The sequence below is a fragment of the Notamacropus eugenii genome, chromosome 2 (genome assembly GCF_028372415.1).
Source record: "Notamacropus eugenii isolate mMacEug1 chromosome 2, mMacEug1.pri_v2, whole genome shotgun sequence".
Classification (NCBI taxonomy): Eukaryota; Metazoa; Chordata; class Mammalia; order Diprotodontia; family Macropodidae; genus Notamacropus; species Notamacropus eugenii.
The window spans coordinates 195,163,209-195,177,424 of record NC_092873.1 but is presented as its reverse complement, the minus strand read 5'-3'; the positions used below and the strand labels follow the sequence as shown (position 1 = coordinate 195,177,424).

Sequence of the window (14,216 nt, the reverse complement as noted above, 5' to 3'; positions counted from 1 at the left end):
GCCTCAGATGCTACTTGTGAGACCCAGGGGAAGTCACTTAAGATTGCCTCAGTTCCTCATCTGTAAAATGAACTGGAGAAGGAAATGGCAAACAACTCCAGTATGTTTGCCAAGAAAGCCCCAGATGGGGTCAGGAAGAGTCGCACACGACTGAAATGACAGAATCACCACCCCACTTAAGAGATCAGCACAAATATTAATTGAAACAATTACAAGCAAAATTTCAGACATTAGAAAATAACAACAAAATGAAATAACAAGGTCACTCTGTCAAGCACATGGAGTACTTGTGTAGGTCCAATTACAAAGTACTCCTTTATAGCTAGCATGTTAAGTGTTGTGCCAGTGTAATAGAGATGACGATATCACCAAAGTTAGTTTGTGATTCTGTGCTAATCAAGTTATCAAAGGGATACTTTGCAGAACTTTAATTTTTTTTTTTAAATGAGTTTTGTAATATCAAGGGAGGTAAAAGAAGTGGACACAAATAAAGAGGGAAGTAGCACCTTAAACCATCTTATAAAAGACGTCATCAAAACTGCCTCAGTTTTAAATAGAGGCAGATAGTAAAACAAGACGAATCAGAAACAATAGAACTCAATAAACATGTTCAATAAAACATTTATTAGGAAAGAACTCCCTACTTGTTTTTGTAAAATTAATACGCTGGAAAAACTAGTGGTCAAGCAGAAATTAGGCTTTGGCACCATATTCTATGATACATTCTAAATGGATTCATTACCTTGATAACCAAAACTGATATTAAAAAGATAATATGCCTTTTATAATGATGCATAGCAAATACATTCTTTTATTTATTTATTTATTTAACTTTTAAACATTCATTTTCACAAAATTTTGGGTTCCAAATTTTCTCACCTTTTGTCCCCTCCCCCCACCCCAAAACACCAAAGCATTCTAATTGCCCCTATCACCAATCTGCTCTCTCTTCTATCATCCCTCTCTGCCCTTGTCTCCATCATCTCTTTTGTCCTGTAGGGCCAAATAACTTTCTATACCTCTTTACCTGTATTTCTTATTTCCTAGTGGCAAGAACAGTATTCGACAGTTGTTCCTAAAACTTGGAGGTCCAACTTCTCTTCCTCCCTCCCTCCCCACCCATTCCCTTTGGGAAGGCAAGCAATTCAATATAGGCCATATCTGTGTAGTTTTGCAAATGACTTCCATAATAGTCGTGTTGTATAACTGTATTTCCCTCCATCCTATCCTGTCCCCCATTACTTCTATTCTCTCTTTTGATTCTGTCCCTCCCCATGAGTGTCGACCTCAAATTGCTCCCTCCTCCCCATGCCCTCCCTTCCATCATCCCCCCCCACCCTGCTTATCCCCTTATCCCCCACTTTCCTGTATTGTGAGATAGGTTTTCATACCAAAATGAGTGTGCATTTTATTCCTTCCTTTAGTGGAATGTGATGAGAGTAAACTTCATGTTTTTCTCTCACCTTCTCTCTTTTTCCCTCCACTAATGTCTTTTGCTTGCTTCTTTTATGAGAGATAATTTGCCCCATTCCATTTCTCCCTTTCTCCTCCCAATATATTTCTCTCTCACTGCTTGATTTCATTTTTTTAAGATATGATCCCATCCTCTTCAATTCACTCTGTGCACTCTGTCTCTATGTGTATGTGCATGTACGTGTGTGTGTGTAAGTGTGTGTAATCCCACCCAGTACCCAGATACTGAATAGTTTCAAGAGTTACAAATATTGTCTTTCCATGTAGGAATGTAAACAGTTCAACTTTAGTAAGTCCCTTATGACTTCTCTTTGCTGTTTACCTTTTCATGCTTGTGTTTGAAATTCAAATTTTCTTTTCAGCTCTGGTCTTTTCATCAAGAATGCTTGCAAGTCCTCTATTTCATTGAAAGACCATTTTTTCCCCTGAAGTATTATACTCAGTTTTGCTGGGTAGGTGATTCTTGGTTTTAGTCCTACTTCCTTTGACTTCTGGAATATCCTATTCCACGCCCTTTGATCCCTTAATGTAGAAGCTGCTAGATCTTGTGTTATCCTGATTGTATTTCCACAATACTTGAATTGTTTCTTTCTAGCTGCTTGCAATATTTTCTCCTTGACCAGGGAACTCTGGAATTTGGCCACAATGTTCCTGGGAGTTTCTCTTTTTGGATCTCTTTCAGGTGGTGATCTGTAGATTCCTTGAATACTTATTTTGCCCTCTGGTTCTAGAATCTCAGGGCAGTTTTCCTTGATAATTTCATGAAAGATGATGTCTAGGCTCTTTTTTTGATCATGGCTTTCAGGTAGGCCCATAATTTTTAAATTGTCTCTCCTGGATCTATTTTCCAGGTCACTTGTTTTTCCAATGAGATATTCACATTATCTTCCATTTTTTCATTCTTTTAGTTTTGTTTTGTGATTTTTTGGTTTCTCATGAAGTCATTGGCCTCCATCTGTTCCATTCTAATTTTGAAAGAACTATTTTCTTCAATGAGCTTTTGAACCTCCTTTTCCATTTGGCTAATTCTGCTTTTGAAAGCATTCTTCTCCTCATTGGCTTTTTGAACCTCTTTTGCCAATTGAGTTAGCCTATTTTTCAAGGTGTTATTTTCTTCAGCATTTTTTTGGGTCTCCTTTAGCAGGGTGTTTATTTGTTTTTCATGCTTTACTTGCATGTCTCTCACTTCTCTTCCCAGTTTTTCCTCCACCTCTCTAACTTGATTTTCAAAATCCTTTTTGAGCTTTTCCATGGCCTGAACCCATTGGGTGGGCTGGGATACAGAAGCCTTGACTTCTGAGTCTTTCCCTGATGGTAAGCATTGTTCTTCCTCATCAGAAAGGAAGGGAGGAAATACCTGTTCACCAAGAAAGTAACCTTCTGTAGTCTTATTTTTTTCCCCTTTTCTGGGCATTTTCCCCACCAGTGACTTGACTTCTGAATATTCTCTTCACACCCACTTCGCCTCCAGATCTGCCCCGCCAGAGCTTGGGGTCTGAGATTCAAATGCTGCTTCCCAGCCTCAGGGCTTTCAGCAGGGGGGGGGGGGGGGGCAGGGCTGCTATTCAGTGTGAGATTAGGTTCAGCTGCTCAGGTGGGGGCAGGGCCGCCTCACAGGACTCAGTTCCCTCAGGGGGTTTATGCAGAGACCTTCAACAATGGATCTGGGCTCCTGCCTGCTTGGGGAGCCCCTGTCTGCTCCCGCCTCTGCTGCTGTCTCCCGAGGGGGCCTGAGTTATGGGGGCACCCCACTCCCCTCTGGGCAAGCCAAGAAGACCCTCTCACCAACCTTTGGGGCCCGTAGGTGGAGGGACCCGCGCGGCCGCTGGAGGTGGCATCCCTGAAGCCTGCTTGGATCCGCTCCTCTCGGTGCCACGCGGCCAAGGCAGGGCTGGGCTCAGCTCCGGGTCCGCAGCGCGACAGACCTTTTGCGAGAGGTTTTCAGGGCTCTCTGGAACAGAAATCTCGTCCACTCTGTTCTGTGGCTTCTGCTGCTCCAGAATTTGTTGGGAGTTCTTTTTTACAGATATTTTATGGGCTGTGAGTTCGGAGCTAGCATATGTGTGTCTTTCTACTCCACCGTCTTGGCTCCGCCCCCCCTTAGCAAATACATTCTTAACCAAGGAATAGTGGCAATGACAAAAGAAAATAGATGATCAGTTACGTGAAGATGAAAAATTTCACACAAAAAAATGCACCTTGGATCAGTTTAATGACCAAAGAGGAGAAAATTGTTAATTTTTTTTCTGAGAAGAGTTTGGTATCTAATATACATAAATAATTGACATATATACCTCTGCATATAAACACGACCAAAAGCCAGTCCTCAATAAATAATTGGTCAAAAGAATTGCCAAGTATTAATCATATGGAAGAATAATCCAAATTACTAGTAATGGAAATAAAAATCAAAACAACCCTGAGATTTCACCTCCCTCTGCAAATTAGCAAAATGTAACAAAAGATGAGGAGTCAGCATTGGAGGGTTTGTGAGAAGGACGCTAGTGCATTGTTGGTGGAGCTGTGAATCAGTACAGCCATTTTGGAAAGCTATTTGGAATTATGAAATGAAATTTCAAAAATGTTCATAGATTTGACCTGGAGATTCCACAGCTAGGCTTGTGTTTCAAGGAGGTTTTTGATAAGAACAAAGTGCCCACATGCACTAAAATTATAGCAGCACTTTTTGAGATAGCAAATAATTGGAAACCAAGTGAATGCAATAATGTTTTGTAAGATGAGATGAATTCAGAGAAGCATGGAATGGTCTATATGAATTGATACAATCAAACAGAGCTAAGAAAAAAATACACAATGATTACAACAATGCAGATGGGAAAAATTCAACCAAAACAAAGTCAAGTGAAGTTTGTAAAATTAGAAAATAATAAGTATGGCTCCAAAGAAAGGTGAAAAGCACTCCACCTCCTTTTCAAAGGCAGGCTTCACTAGTATTATGCATTGCACATATTTTCAAGCATTTTCATTGTATTGATCAGTTTATACTGGCATTTTTCATTTTCTTTTGGTGGGGGGAGAATTTCTTAAAATATTCTTAGATGGGATGCCTCTAGGAATGTATGGAGGAGAGGTTTGGGTACTGAAGAAAACTATGGTCATTAAAAAAAATGTACAAAATATATCCTACTTTGGAAATATATTCACAGACCCCCTGTTAAGAAACTCTGGCCTAGTAACAGTGAAGTTGCCAATGAAGGGTCAGCATTTTTCCATATAAACAATGCAGTTTGTGAAATGGGATACCTTGGGAACTCATGGGGTCCCTTATCCTCACTTATTGGAGATACTGTTGAAGGGATTCCTGGTTAGGCACGATTTAAATGAAAACCTTTGGAGGTGCTTTTCCCTCAGATTAAAGCAGTGTATATACGTTTGTTAAGTGCTTTAAAATAACCAAAAGTCTTTACAAAGCTTACATATGATGTTTGAAAACCATTTTGACTGTTTACCTTTTTAAAAAAATGTTATGGTTTATTTTGTAAGTAAAACTGCTCATTTATATGTCTTCTTCTTTGTGTCAGGTCATGCTAAATGTGTAGAAGTTGTAAAAACTTTCAATTTGCCCCTGCTGATGCTTGGAGGAGGTGGATACACAATCCGTAATGTTGCACGGTGTTGGACGTATGAAACTGCTGTTGCCTTAGATTGTGAAATTCCAAATGGCAAGTATTATTACCCAATTAAACAGTGAAAACAATGAAAAATGATAAAATTACTTATGATTAGTCTTTGCTCAGAACAAAGAGGAGAATGAAGCCTTTGTCATTCACCCACTTAGAAGTTTGGGGAAGTCTGTAGACACCTTCTCAGAATAATGTTTTTACACATATAAAATAAGATACATAGCATTACAAAGGAAAGCAATTATATTCAAATATAGTTATCAAAATATTAAAAATAAGTTCACAGGCCCCAAGTTAAGAACTGAGTTAGAGTATGAATGTGATTGAAGAGTTGTTAGTGTGGTGTAACAGAAAGAATATTAATATGTTTTACCATTGATAAAGGATCCTAGAATGCTCTAGGATATACTTATAAAATATTCACCAATAAGAAATTTTTTTTTTTAGTGAACAGAAGGATTTGAATGAAACAAAAATTGAATTAAAAAAACAGTTTCTCATATGAAAATGTCTGTAAATCCTTTTCGAAAACCTTAAAGCATTATACAAATGCTAAGTCATTTTATTTCCCTCTCTTTCCTCCATACGTGAAATAAGTAGGTACAATATGTACGTACATATGTATATGTATATACATATACACATATACACACATACACACACATACATAACATAAATAGTACATGAAGTCTCAGAGGGAGAGTCATTAGCAGCTGTGGGCTTTTTGATGGTAGGATTTGACTTGAGGCTTAAAGCCAGGGAAGCCAAGATTGAAGAAATGAATTATGAACAAACTATTAAGCCCTTATTATATGACAAGCATGTTCTAAGCACTGGGGATTCAAGTACAAAAGCAAAGAAAATCTGTAACTTCAAAGTAGCTTGGATTTTAATTGGGTAAAATAACAATCATTTAGGGGAATGGTGGTAGGTGATAGCACTTTGGTTCATAATATTAACTGGAATGACAGATGGGTCCATGGGAAATAGATCAACATACCCCTTACAGAAACAATGGCAATGTTTATTTGATACTCTTTCCAGGATGGATTGATTGTGGGGTGGAGAGGCTGGGTTTAAGTAAAATAGCCAGAGAATAGGTAGTACAGTAATGCAGTGAATAAAACACTGCACTTGGGGTCAGAAAGACCTGAGTTCAAATCCAACAAGTGCTTAGCATAGAAGAATAGGAATTATTAGAATAGGGGGAGGGAAAATAGGTGGAGCTGAAAAAAAGAACATTCCAGATATGGGGGACAATTTGTGGAAAGACTCCGAGACAGAGTGTCCTGTGTGAGGAACAAGTTAGTGTGTTGGGATTGTAAACGGGTACTTTCTCCTAAGTTTTCCTGGGTTTTCTGATGCTGTTTTTCTTTGGCTGTCCTTCCTGTATGGCTTGTTCTCAGTCTCCTATGTTGAATTATCTCCAGTGTTCTATGCCATGGTCCCATCTGGGATATCTATCTCTGTTCCTATCCCTGTGTAGCCTGCCTCCAGTCTCCTTTTTGGCCTTATACATCATTCCCCTTCATGCACTCTATGGGCCTGTCAGACTGGTATTGTTCCTTATGCTTGGCAGTTAACTCCTGATAGTTTAGTGCAGTGGGTAACCAACAGGTCTCAAACTAGTTAGTGAGTTAGGGAAGATATCTACCCCAAGCATGTGAAGACTTTCTGGCAGAATGGCCAAATGAGAACAGTTTGTTCTAAAGGCCACAAAAGAGGCTGAAATGGGTGCTGTGGAATGCTTAGTTGGTCAAGCATCAAAGATTCCTGAACCCCAGGCCATTGCCAGTCATCTTGACTTTTGTCCTGCTGTTGCACTTTGATGATTCGTGAAGACTGAAGCTGATGACTCTGTGCAATTCTGCCTCACTTAAGTCTAATTCACAGGCAAGTCAAGTTATCACCTGTGATGTCATTGGTCCTCTCCAAAAAAGAAGGATGAACAACAACTCCTGAAGCTTAATGTAGTGGAAAGAGGAGTGGACCTGGAGTCTAGACCTGGCTTCAAATGCTGCTCTGCTACTTAATGTTTGTGATCTTGGACAAGTGACTTAATCTTTTTAGGCTTCAGTTTACTCATTGCTTGTAGCTTGTCTCCAGTCTTCTTTCTGGCCCTATACATCATTTACCTTCACATGCTCTATGGGCCAGCCAGACTGACATTGTTCCTTACTCATGACAGTAACTTTTGACAGTTTGATACAGTGGGTAACTAACAGGCCTCAATACAGTTGGAGAATTGGAGGGGAATGTCTCCCCCAAGCATGTGAAGACTCTGGCAAAACGGGCGAATGAGAACAATTTGCTTCAGTGGCTATGAAAGAGGCTAAAGCATGTTCTGTGGAATGCTTAGTTGGTCAAGCATCAAAGATACCAAAGTCGTCCACTGAACCCTAGGCCATTGCCAGTCATCTTAACTTTTGTCCTGCCACTGGACTTTAATGACTCACAAAGAGAGAGTGAGACTGATGACTGCAACTCTGCCTCCTTTGAATCCAGTTGTTGGGCATGTGAGGACATGATGGAGTTGAATTAGATGGTCCTTCCATGATCCCTCATGATTCTGCCATCTCTCTCCATACCTTTGCATAGGCTATGTACCCTGTCCCTGGAATGTCCTCCCTTCTCAACTCTGCCTCTTAGAATTCCCAGCTACTTAGCAAGCTCGGGTACCACGTCCTGAACCATCCTACCCTGATTGTCCACCCTATCCCTTGTTACCTTGTTTTTATTTGTATATATTTTGTGTTCTTCTCTGTATGTTGTCTCCTCCCTATACAAGTTTAGTAAGTGCTTGGTGAACGATTAATCGTGTTGGATGTTGCAAACTGTCTTGTAAATTAAGTGTCATAGTTCTGTACTTGGGCTTAATGAGATTAATATTTTTATTGCATTTCAAAATGTGTACAGTACTTTTTCATTTTATCTTTATATTCCCAGACCATAGCAATGCCTAGTACATAGTAAGTACTTAATAGATTCTCTTTGAACCAAATGTATTTAGTAATAGCTTATATTCAGCTAGCTTTAAAGAAGGGGAGGAAATGGATAGAAGAGAGGGTGTATTGTGACAGTGACTACAGAACTGACCTCAAAGTCAGCAAGATTGGGTTTGAGCCATTCCTCTTGACATATAGTGGTTATGTGACCAGCAGGTAAATCATTCAACTTTCCAGTGCCCCCAGACAAATCTAATGCTACAAGGTAGCTGCATTGGCAGAAGGAGTTTCCTCACCAAAAGTTCCCTCTCCTCATGGAATCAAATGTCTAATCCCTCTTGACTGCCCTCTTCTTTTTCCCCAACACCCCAAATGGTTCAAGTGCCAGTATTCCTGAATTGAAGAGGAATCATGAGTTAAGCAGCTCAAATTTCTTCTTATGGAAGATTTGGTCTTAAGTATTAAGAGATGAATTATTGCTGTATTTTAGATTTTCCTCTACTTTTGCATTTTACTTGTGTGGACTTGTTTGTAACTTAGCCTTCTTGTAATTTTCTAAGAATTATTTTTCAAATTCTAGGTCTGATCGATGTTTACTATATCTACATTAAAGATGAGCTTTGTATCTGTTTTGTTTTGTTTTGTTGTTTTTCAATAGAGTTGCCATACAATGATTACTTTGAGTATTTTGGACCAGACTTTAAACTGCACATTAGTCCATCAAATATGACAAATCAGAATACCCCAGAGTATATGGAGAAGATCAAGTAAGTAGTGATTAAAATAGTTTATTTTGTTAAATGTTTGATAAAATAAAATTTTTGGTATGTACACATGCAAACATTTTTCAAAATATTTTTTGTATATTTTAGTTCTTTAAAAACTTTCTAAGTTGTAAAACTTAAGCATAAGTTAGACTATCATAGCTAATGAACTATGTTTATATTCTTCCCACTTTTTACTTCTCCATTATACTTAATATCATTAAATTGTCATCCTGAAACTTTTTTTTCAGAGAATCTCAGAGTTGGAGAATCTTCAGAGACAATCTAGTTTACCCATAGTAAAATAAGAAACACATGTGATCATCTAGTCTTGAAGATGTTTTTTGACTAAGTGACCTTGAGAATAATACTCTCTCACTGGTTAAGATCTGTTGTTAATAGGAAGATAAACATGCACATCCATCTTGTATTGCTTTTTTCTATAATCTAGCAAATAGTGCTAGTCCATAGTCCAGTTTTGGACTTGACAACTATAAGATCTAACTTCATGGTTGAACTGGGTACAGATTTAAGATCTTTGAATGTTATAATCTAATAAGGCATTGATGCATCAGAAACAATATATAAAAAGTTGAGGAAACTGTAGATATACTATATATGTATATGTACATTTAGAGAGAGACGTACATATGTTATATGTTCTTATATGTAGATATAGATAGCTGGATAGATAGATATATTATAGATAGGAAAGAGAAGATAAGGGACTGATGGAAATCAAGGAAAATATTTCACTATGAAAAACTAGTGGTTATCTTCAGGTATATCTAAATGGCTAACACCTAAGAAGGCTTTTGATTTGTTCTGCCTCTTGTGAGAGGGCTAGATGAAGAACCCACAGAAGTTGCAGAGAGACAGATTAAGTTATACTAAGTTAACAAATAGAACCAACTATTCAAACCTAGAATGAACTGTATCAGAGGACAGTGCTTTCTTCCTCACTAGAATTTAAAAATATTTAAATGGATGATCTCCTCTTGGGTATAATTCTAAAGGATTTCTATTCAAGTATAGGTTTGACTATATTTCTTCTGAGGTTCCAAGTCTAGAGATTCTGATTTGTAGACAGAACTTCTCTGTTCACAATTTTACCAATTGTGAACTTTACACAATGAAGTATCTGAAGATGTTTATAAATAGTCTTTAAGTAATATTAATATAAATAGGCTTTATTGACTATTTAACTGACAAAAAATTAATATTGAAAATTTGAAAAATACTGAAACACTGGTCCACTTGAAGTCAACCAACTTCAGTTAAAATTTTACCACCTTAATAGGTTTAAAGCATTATTTTATCACTTTATTTTGAAGTAATTTCAGTGTTTCATGAATTAATATTATTCTTATACTGTTATAATTTTGATGAAAGTATTGGGAAATTGATTCTTAATGAAGTCTATCAATGAAACATAAACTCATTTAAATGAGAATTGCTTTTTGATAATATACATTCCTGATAGCGAGATTTTTCCCATTCTCCTTTAATAGTTTTAAATTGGCAATGTATATGGCAATTATCTCATTTGTTGACGTAATGATGATATTTTTCTTACAAATTTTGTCATTTTCAGTATAAATAAGTTCCACATAACAAAGACACTAGTTAAGACCAATGAAAGAAATTTTTTAAAATGTAGATGTTACCCTGTTAAGAAAGCCAGTTAGTTCTTGATGGAATGACATATAGTGAATCTGAATGCAGTTTTTTAGAGTATCTTCTGACCTATAAATGTTTATTTTGAATATGACCTACAGTATAGATAGCAAATATTGACTGATTCTATTTTTAGCATCATCTTGAAGGTTTTTACTTGAAAAGAAAGGTAGCTATTTTAATTTTTAAAAATCATTGAATGTTAGAATATAGGGCTAATCATATAGATGAAACTATTTCCTCTTTCTTTGGGGTAATTTGAAATTGCATATCAGTCTATTAGTTGGATTACAGTTAAGTCTATTCACCTTAAAGAGAAGGAAAGAAAATTAAATATGCATAGATTTGAACCCACTTATTTCTTACAGTTTCTTATGTTGTAATCTACTATGACTCCTATGTGTACAATTTTTCTGTGTACTTTGGATAACTGTTGAAATTTGAACACTAGAAAATGTTGCATTTTGATTAAAAAATATAGCCAGTATAACTTCCAAATATATCTAGTACATAAATTTATAGGTACTAAAACTTTAGAAGATTGCCTATCATCTTGCTCAAGGTTCTTTTAAAATATATTCGAAACTAGTGAAAAAAATGAATTATTTGAATGACTGTTCCCTGTGCAATATAGACAACGTTTATTTGAAAACTTGCGCATGTTACCTCATGCGCCTGGTGTACAGATGCAAGCCATCCCTGAAGATGCTGTTCATGAAGACAGTGGGGATGAAGATGGAGAAGATCCAGACAAACGAATTTCTAGTAAGCTAATACTGTTAAAATATTATGAAATTGTGTTAGGTATACTGGTTTTCTTCATTATTCAACCTATTTGAAAGTGGCTTCCATATCAAGAACTTGGATATAGATTGAATTCTAAGATGTTTTTCTTTCTTAGAAAAAATAACTTGCTTCTCATTGAAAACAAACTGAGTTGCAGTGTCTTCCTTAAAGATTCAAAATCCACTTGAGTAGAATTTTATGCTTAATCAGAAAATAGATGTTTTAACAAATTATTTTACATTTTAAAACATTTTTGGATATTCAAAAAGGTTTGTAGCTAACCTTGGTTATGTGCAAGTAATCATCTTATTTGCCTCTTAAATATGTTATTATGTTGAACATCTCCTGTTCTGATTTCTAAAGCTTTTCTTGGCATTATACCTAATTGTCTTTTAAAAACAGTAATTATAATAGCTGGTACAGCACAGCAGCATGACAGCATTTCTCATTGTGAGCTGTATATCAAAATTCCTAGATTTTCCAGATTTCTTATTTCCCTTTAACTGTTTTCTCCCTGGTACTAAAGCATGTTTTAATATTTATTGAGAGAGAAGTGTGGCCTTATTCTGGAATTTTAAGATGTCCATTTTGGCTTTAGTTTTGGTATGTTAGAGGTATTTTGTGTTATTTATACTTTGGGTGGAACTTAGATTAAAATAAAATCTGTACTTGAAGCTTAATGGAATATAATGAATGCAAATTTTATACTGATATTTGCCAAAATGTAATATGTACTTTTACATTGTGTTTCAGTTCGAGCATCAGACAAGCGGATAGCTTGTGATGAAGAATTTTCAGATTCTGAGGATGAGGGTGAAGGAGGACGTAGAAATGTGGCTGATCATAAGAAAGGAGCGAAGAAAGCAAGGATAGAAGAGGATAAGAAGGAAACAGAGGACAAGAAAGCAGGTTAGTTGTTGGTCTTCACAATGTAATAAGTGATAGATTTGCTAAGGAGAATATTTCATCTCTGAAGGGACATAAACTCAATTACAGTGGTATTCAAATAGGGCATTGTGCTAAGCAAATAACTGGCCAAAAAGTGAGATACCTCTCTCTTAGCCTTTAAAGAATCAATATATTTTTTTTAAAAGTGTGCATTATCTCATTTTAACAATTCTTAGTCTCCAAAGTCAAAATGAAATGGGAAATTTAAGCAAATCAACAGAGCTCATTATATATTCAATTCAGTAAACATTTATTAAGTGCCGGCTATTTGCCAGACATTGCACTGAGCACATGGAAGGGAACAGAAGGAAATAAGCATATATGTATATGTGTGTGTATATGCTCATATACAAATACATCTATGTGTGTGTATGTGTGTATGTGTGTATTATATCTCCAACTACGTGATATAACTACCTAGAATAAAGCTTGATTATAGCCCAAAACTTAACATTTCACTCTCTCGATCTTGTTTAACTCTTTGGTTTATTTTACTTTCTGATCACTTGAATGGAAATTAAGTAAGACATTTAGCATAGGTGGCGTAGGTATAAGAATTATGAGGTTTCAGTTGCTCAGAATTTTAAAGTTTGTGTTTATTCGGTGACCTAGGACATAGGATTTTAAGAGGACGTAGGATTATTTCTTTCTTTTTTCTTTTATTTAAGGGCTAAGCTTTCCTGTGTAGGCAGTTTGTATTTATTGTACATTTCTTTTAATATTCCTTTTATATATTTATATATTTTTTATAATATTTCTTCTAAATATTTCTTTTTATTTTTAGATGTTAAAGAAGAGGAGAAGTCCAAGGACAACAGTGGTGAAAAGACAGACACCAAAGGGTAAACCAGTACTAATTGAATCTCCTATGAATTAAATATGATTAGCTTCAAATAAAAGTTTCACTCATCAAGATTAATATACACAAGGAATGATGAGTACAATTATGAAATTTCTAGTGTCATATATTCAGAAAACATCTGCATCAACTCATGATAAACTGTGCTAGGCTTTACAAAATCAATTATCATACCTACTTAGTCACAGCTCTCAGAACTTAATGAAAAGAAGTGAGTGAACAGAAAAATGAAGACATTTTCTGTCACAGAAATACTTGTTTTGTTGTATATAGTTGTAAATGTTAGTTTAGTCAAAGAGCATTTAAACTAAAAACTTTTATATTTTGCCTTTTGAACAGAGCCAAATCGGAACAACTCAGCAATCCTTGAACTAGAGAGCCTCACACCAATTTCAGGAAAAAGTACTAAATTGGAAAATATTGGGAGAAAAAAAATACAGGTTTCTTTTCAAAAGAGACTGCTGACTTCATTTTGTACTACTTAGCATGGACCGTATTTATTTTCAAAACGGCTTTTTTTTTTGGTTGTTGGCAGGTTGTATTGTGAGTTTTTCTAATTATGATGCAAAATTTCTTTCTCCACCATGCTATATGTGATAGTATTTAAAATGGATGTGAGTTATTATGTTATGTCTAAAAACTGATCTATTAAAGAAGTAATTTGCCTTTCTGAGCTGATTTTCCATCTTTTGTAATTATCTTTATTAAAAAACAAATTGTACTTGGGTTGTCTTTTGTTTTTCATTGTAATATGTTGTCAGCTTTTGGTTGACAGGGTAGTGTTTTGGTTGACAGGGTAGAGTATAAGAGTTACATAGAATTAGTGTGCTGGAGTTCATTTTGGGGTGAGGAGACTGACTACAGTTGATTTGAAAATTTGAGAGTTCCTCCTTCTTGGGTATCTTATTGAGCTCATATACTTCAAACTGAATTGGCCACATTAAGATATAAAAGTAACTACAATATTGATTTTAATGAATCCCCTAGAAATTGTTATTCAGATACAGAAAAACTTTTGATATTCAGATAGTAGAATATCAATGCCCACTCTAGATCATTTGACAAACTTTTGTAAGACAAATCACTTAACCTCTCTTATTGACCTTCAGATAACTCTGCA

General features: G+C 35.9%; 1 protein-coding gene across 1 annotated transcript in view; it reads left to right on the top strand.

Moving 5' to 3' along the window:
- The window catches only part of HDAC2 (histone deacetylase 2), a 58,624-nt gene extending 44,807 nt beyond the window's left edge, over window positions 1–13,817 (top strand). The window contains exons 9-14 of the mRNA XM_072643077.1: window positions 5,016–5,156; window positions 8,721–8,829; window positions 11,138–11,268; window positions 12,043–12,198; window positions 13,022–13,079; window positions 13,436–13,817. Of these exons, the coding sequence (XP_072499178.1) occupies window positions 5,016–5,156; window positions 8,721–8,829; window positions 11,138–11,268; window positions 12,043–12,198; window positions 13,022–13,079; window positions 13,436–13,466 (626 nt within the window). The 3' untranslated portion in view covers window positions 13,467–13,817. The remainder of the gene's footprint in view (window positions 1–5,015; window positions 5,157–8,720; window positions 8,830–11,137; window positions 11,269–12,042; window positions 12,199–13,021; window positions 13,080–13,435) is intronic.
- Window positions 13,818–14,216: the final 399 nt, after the last annotated feature.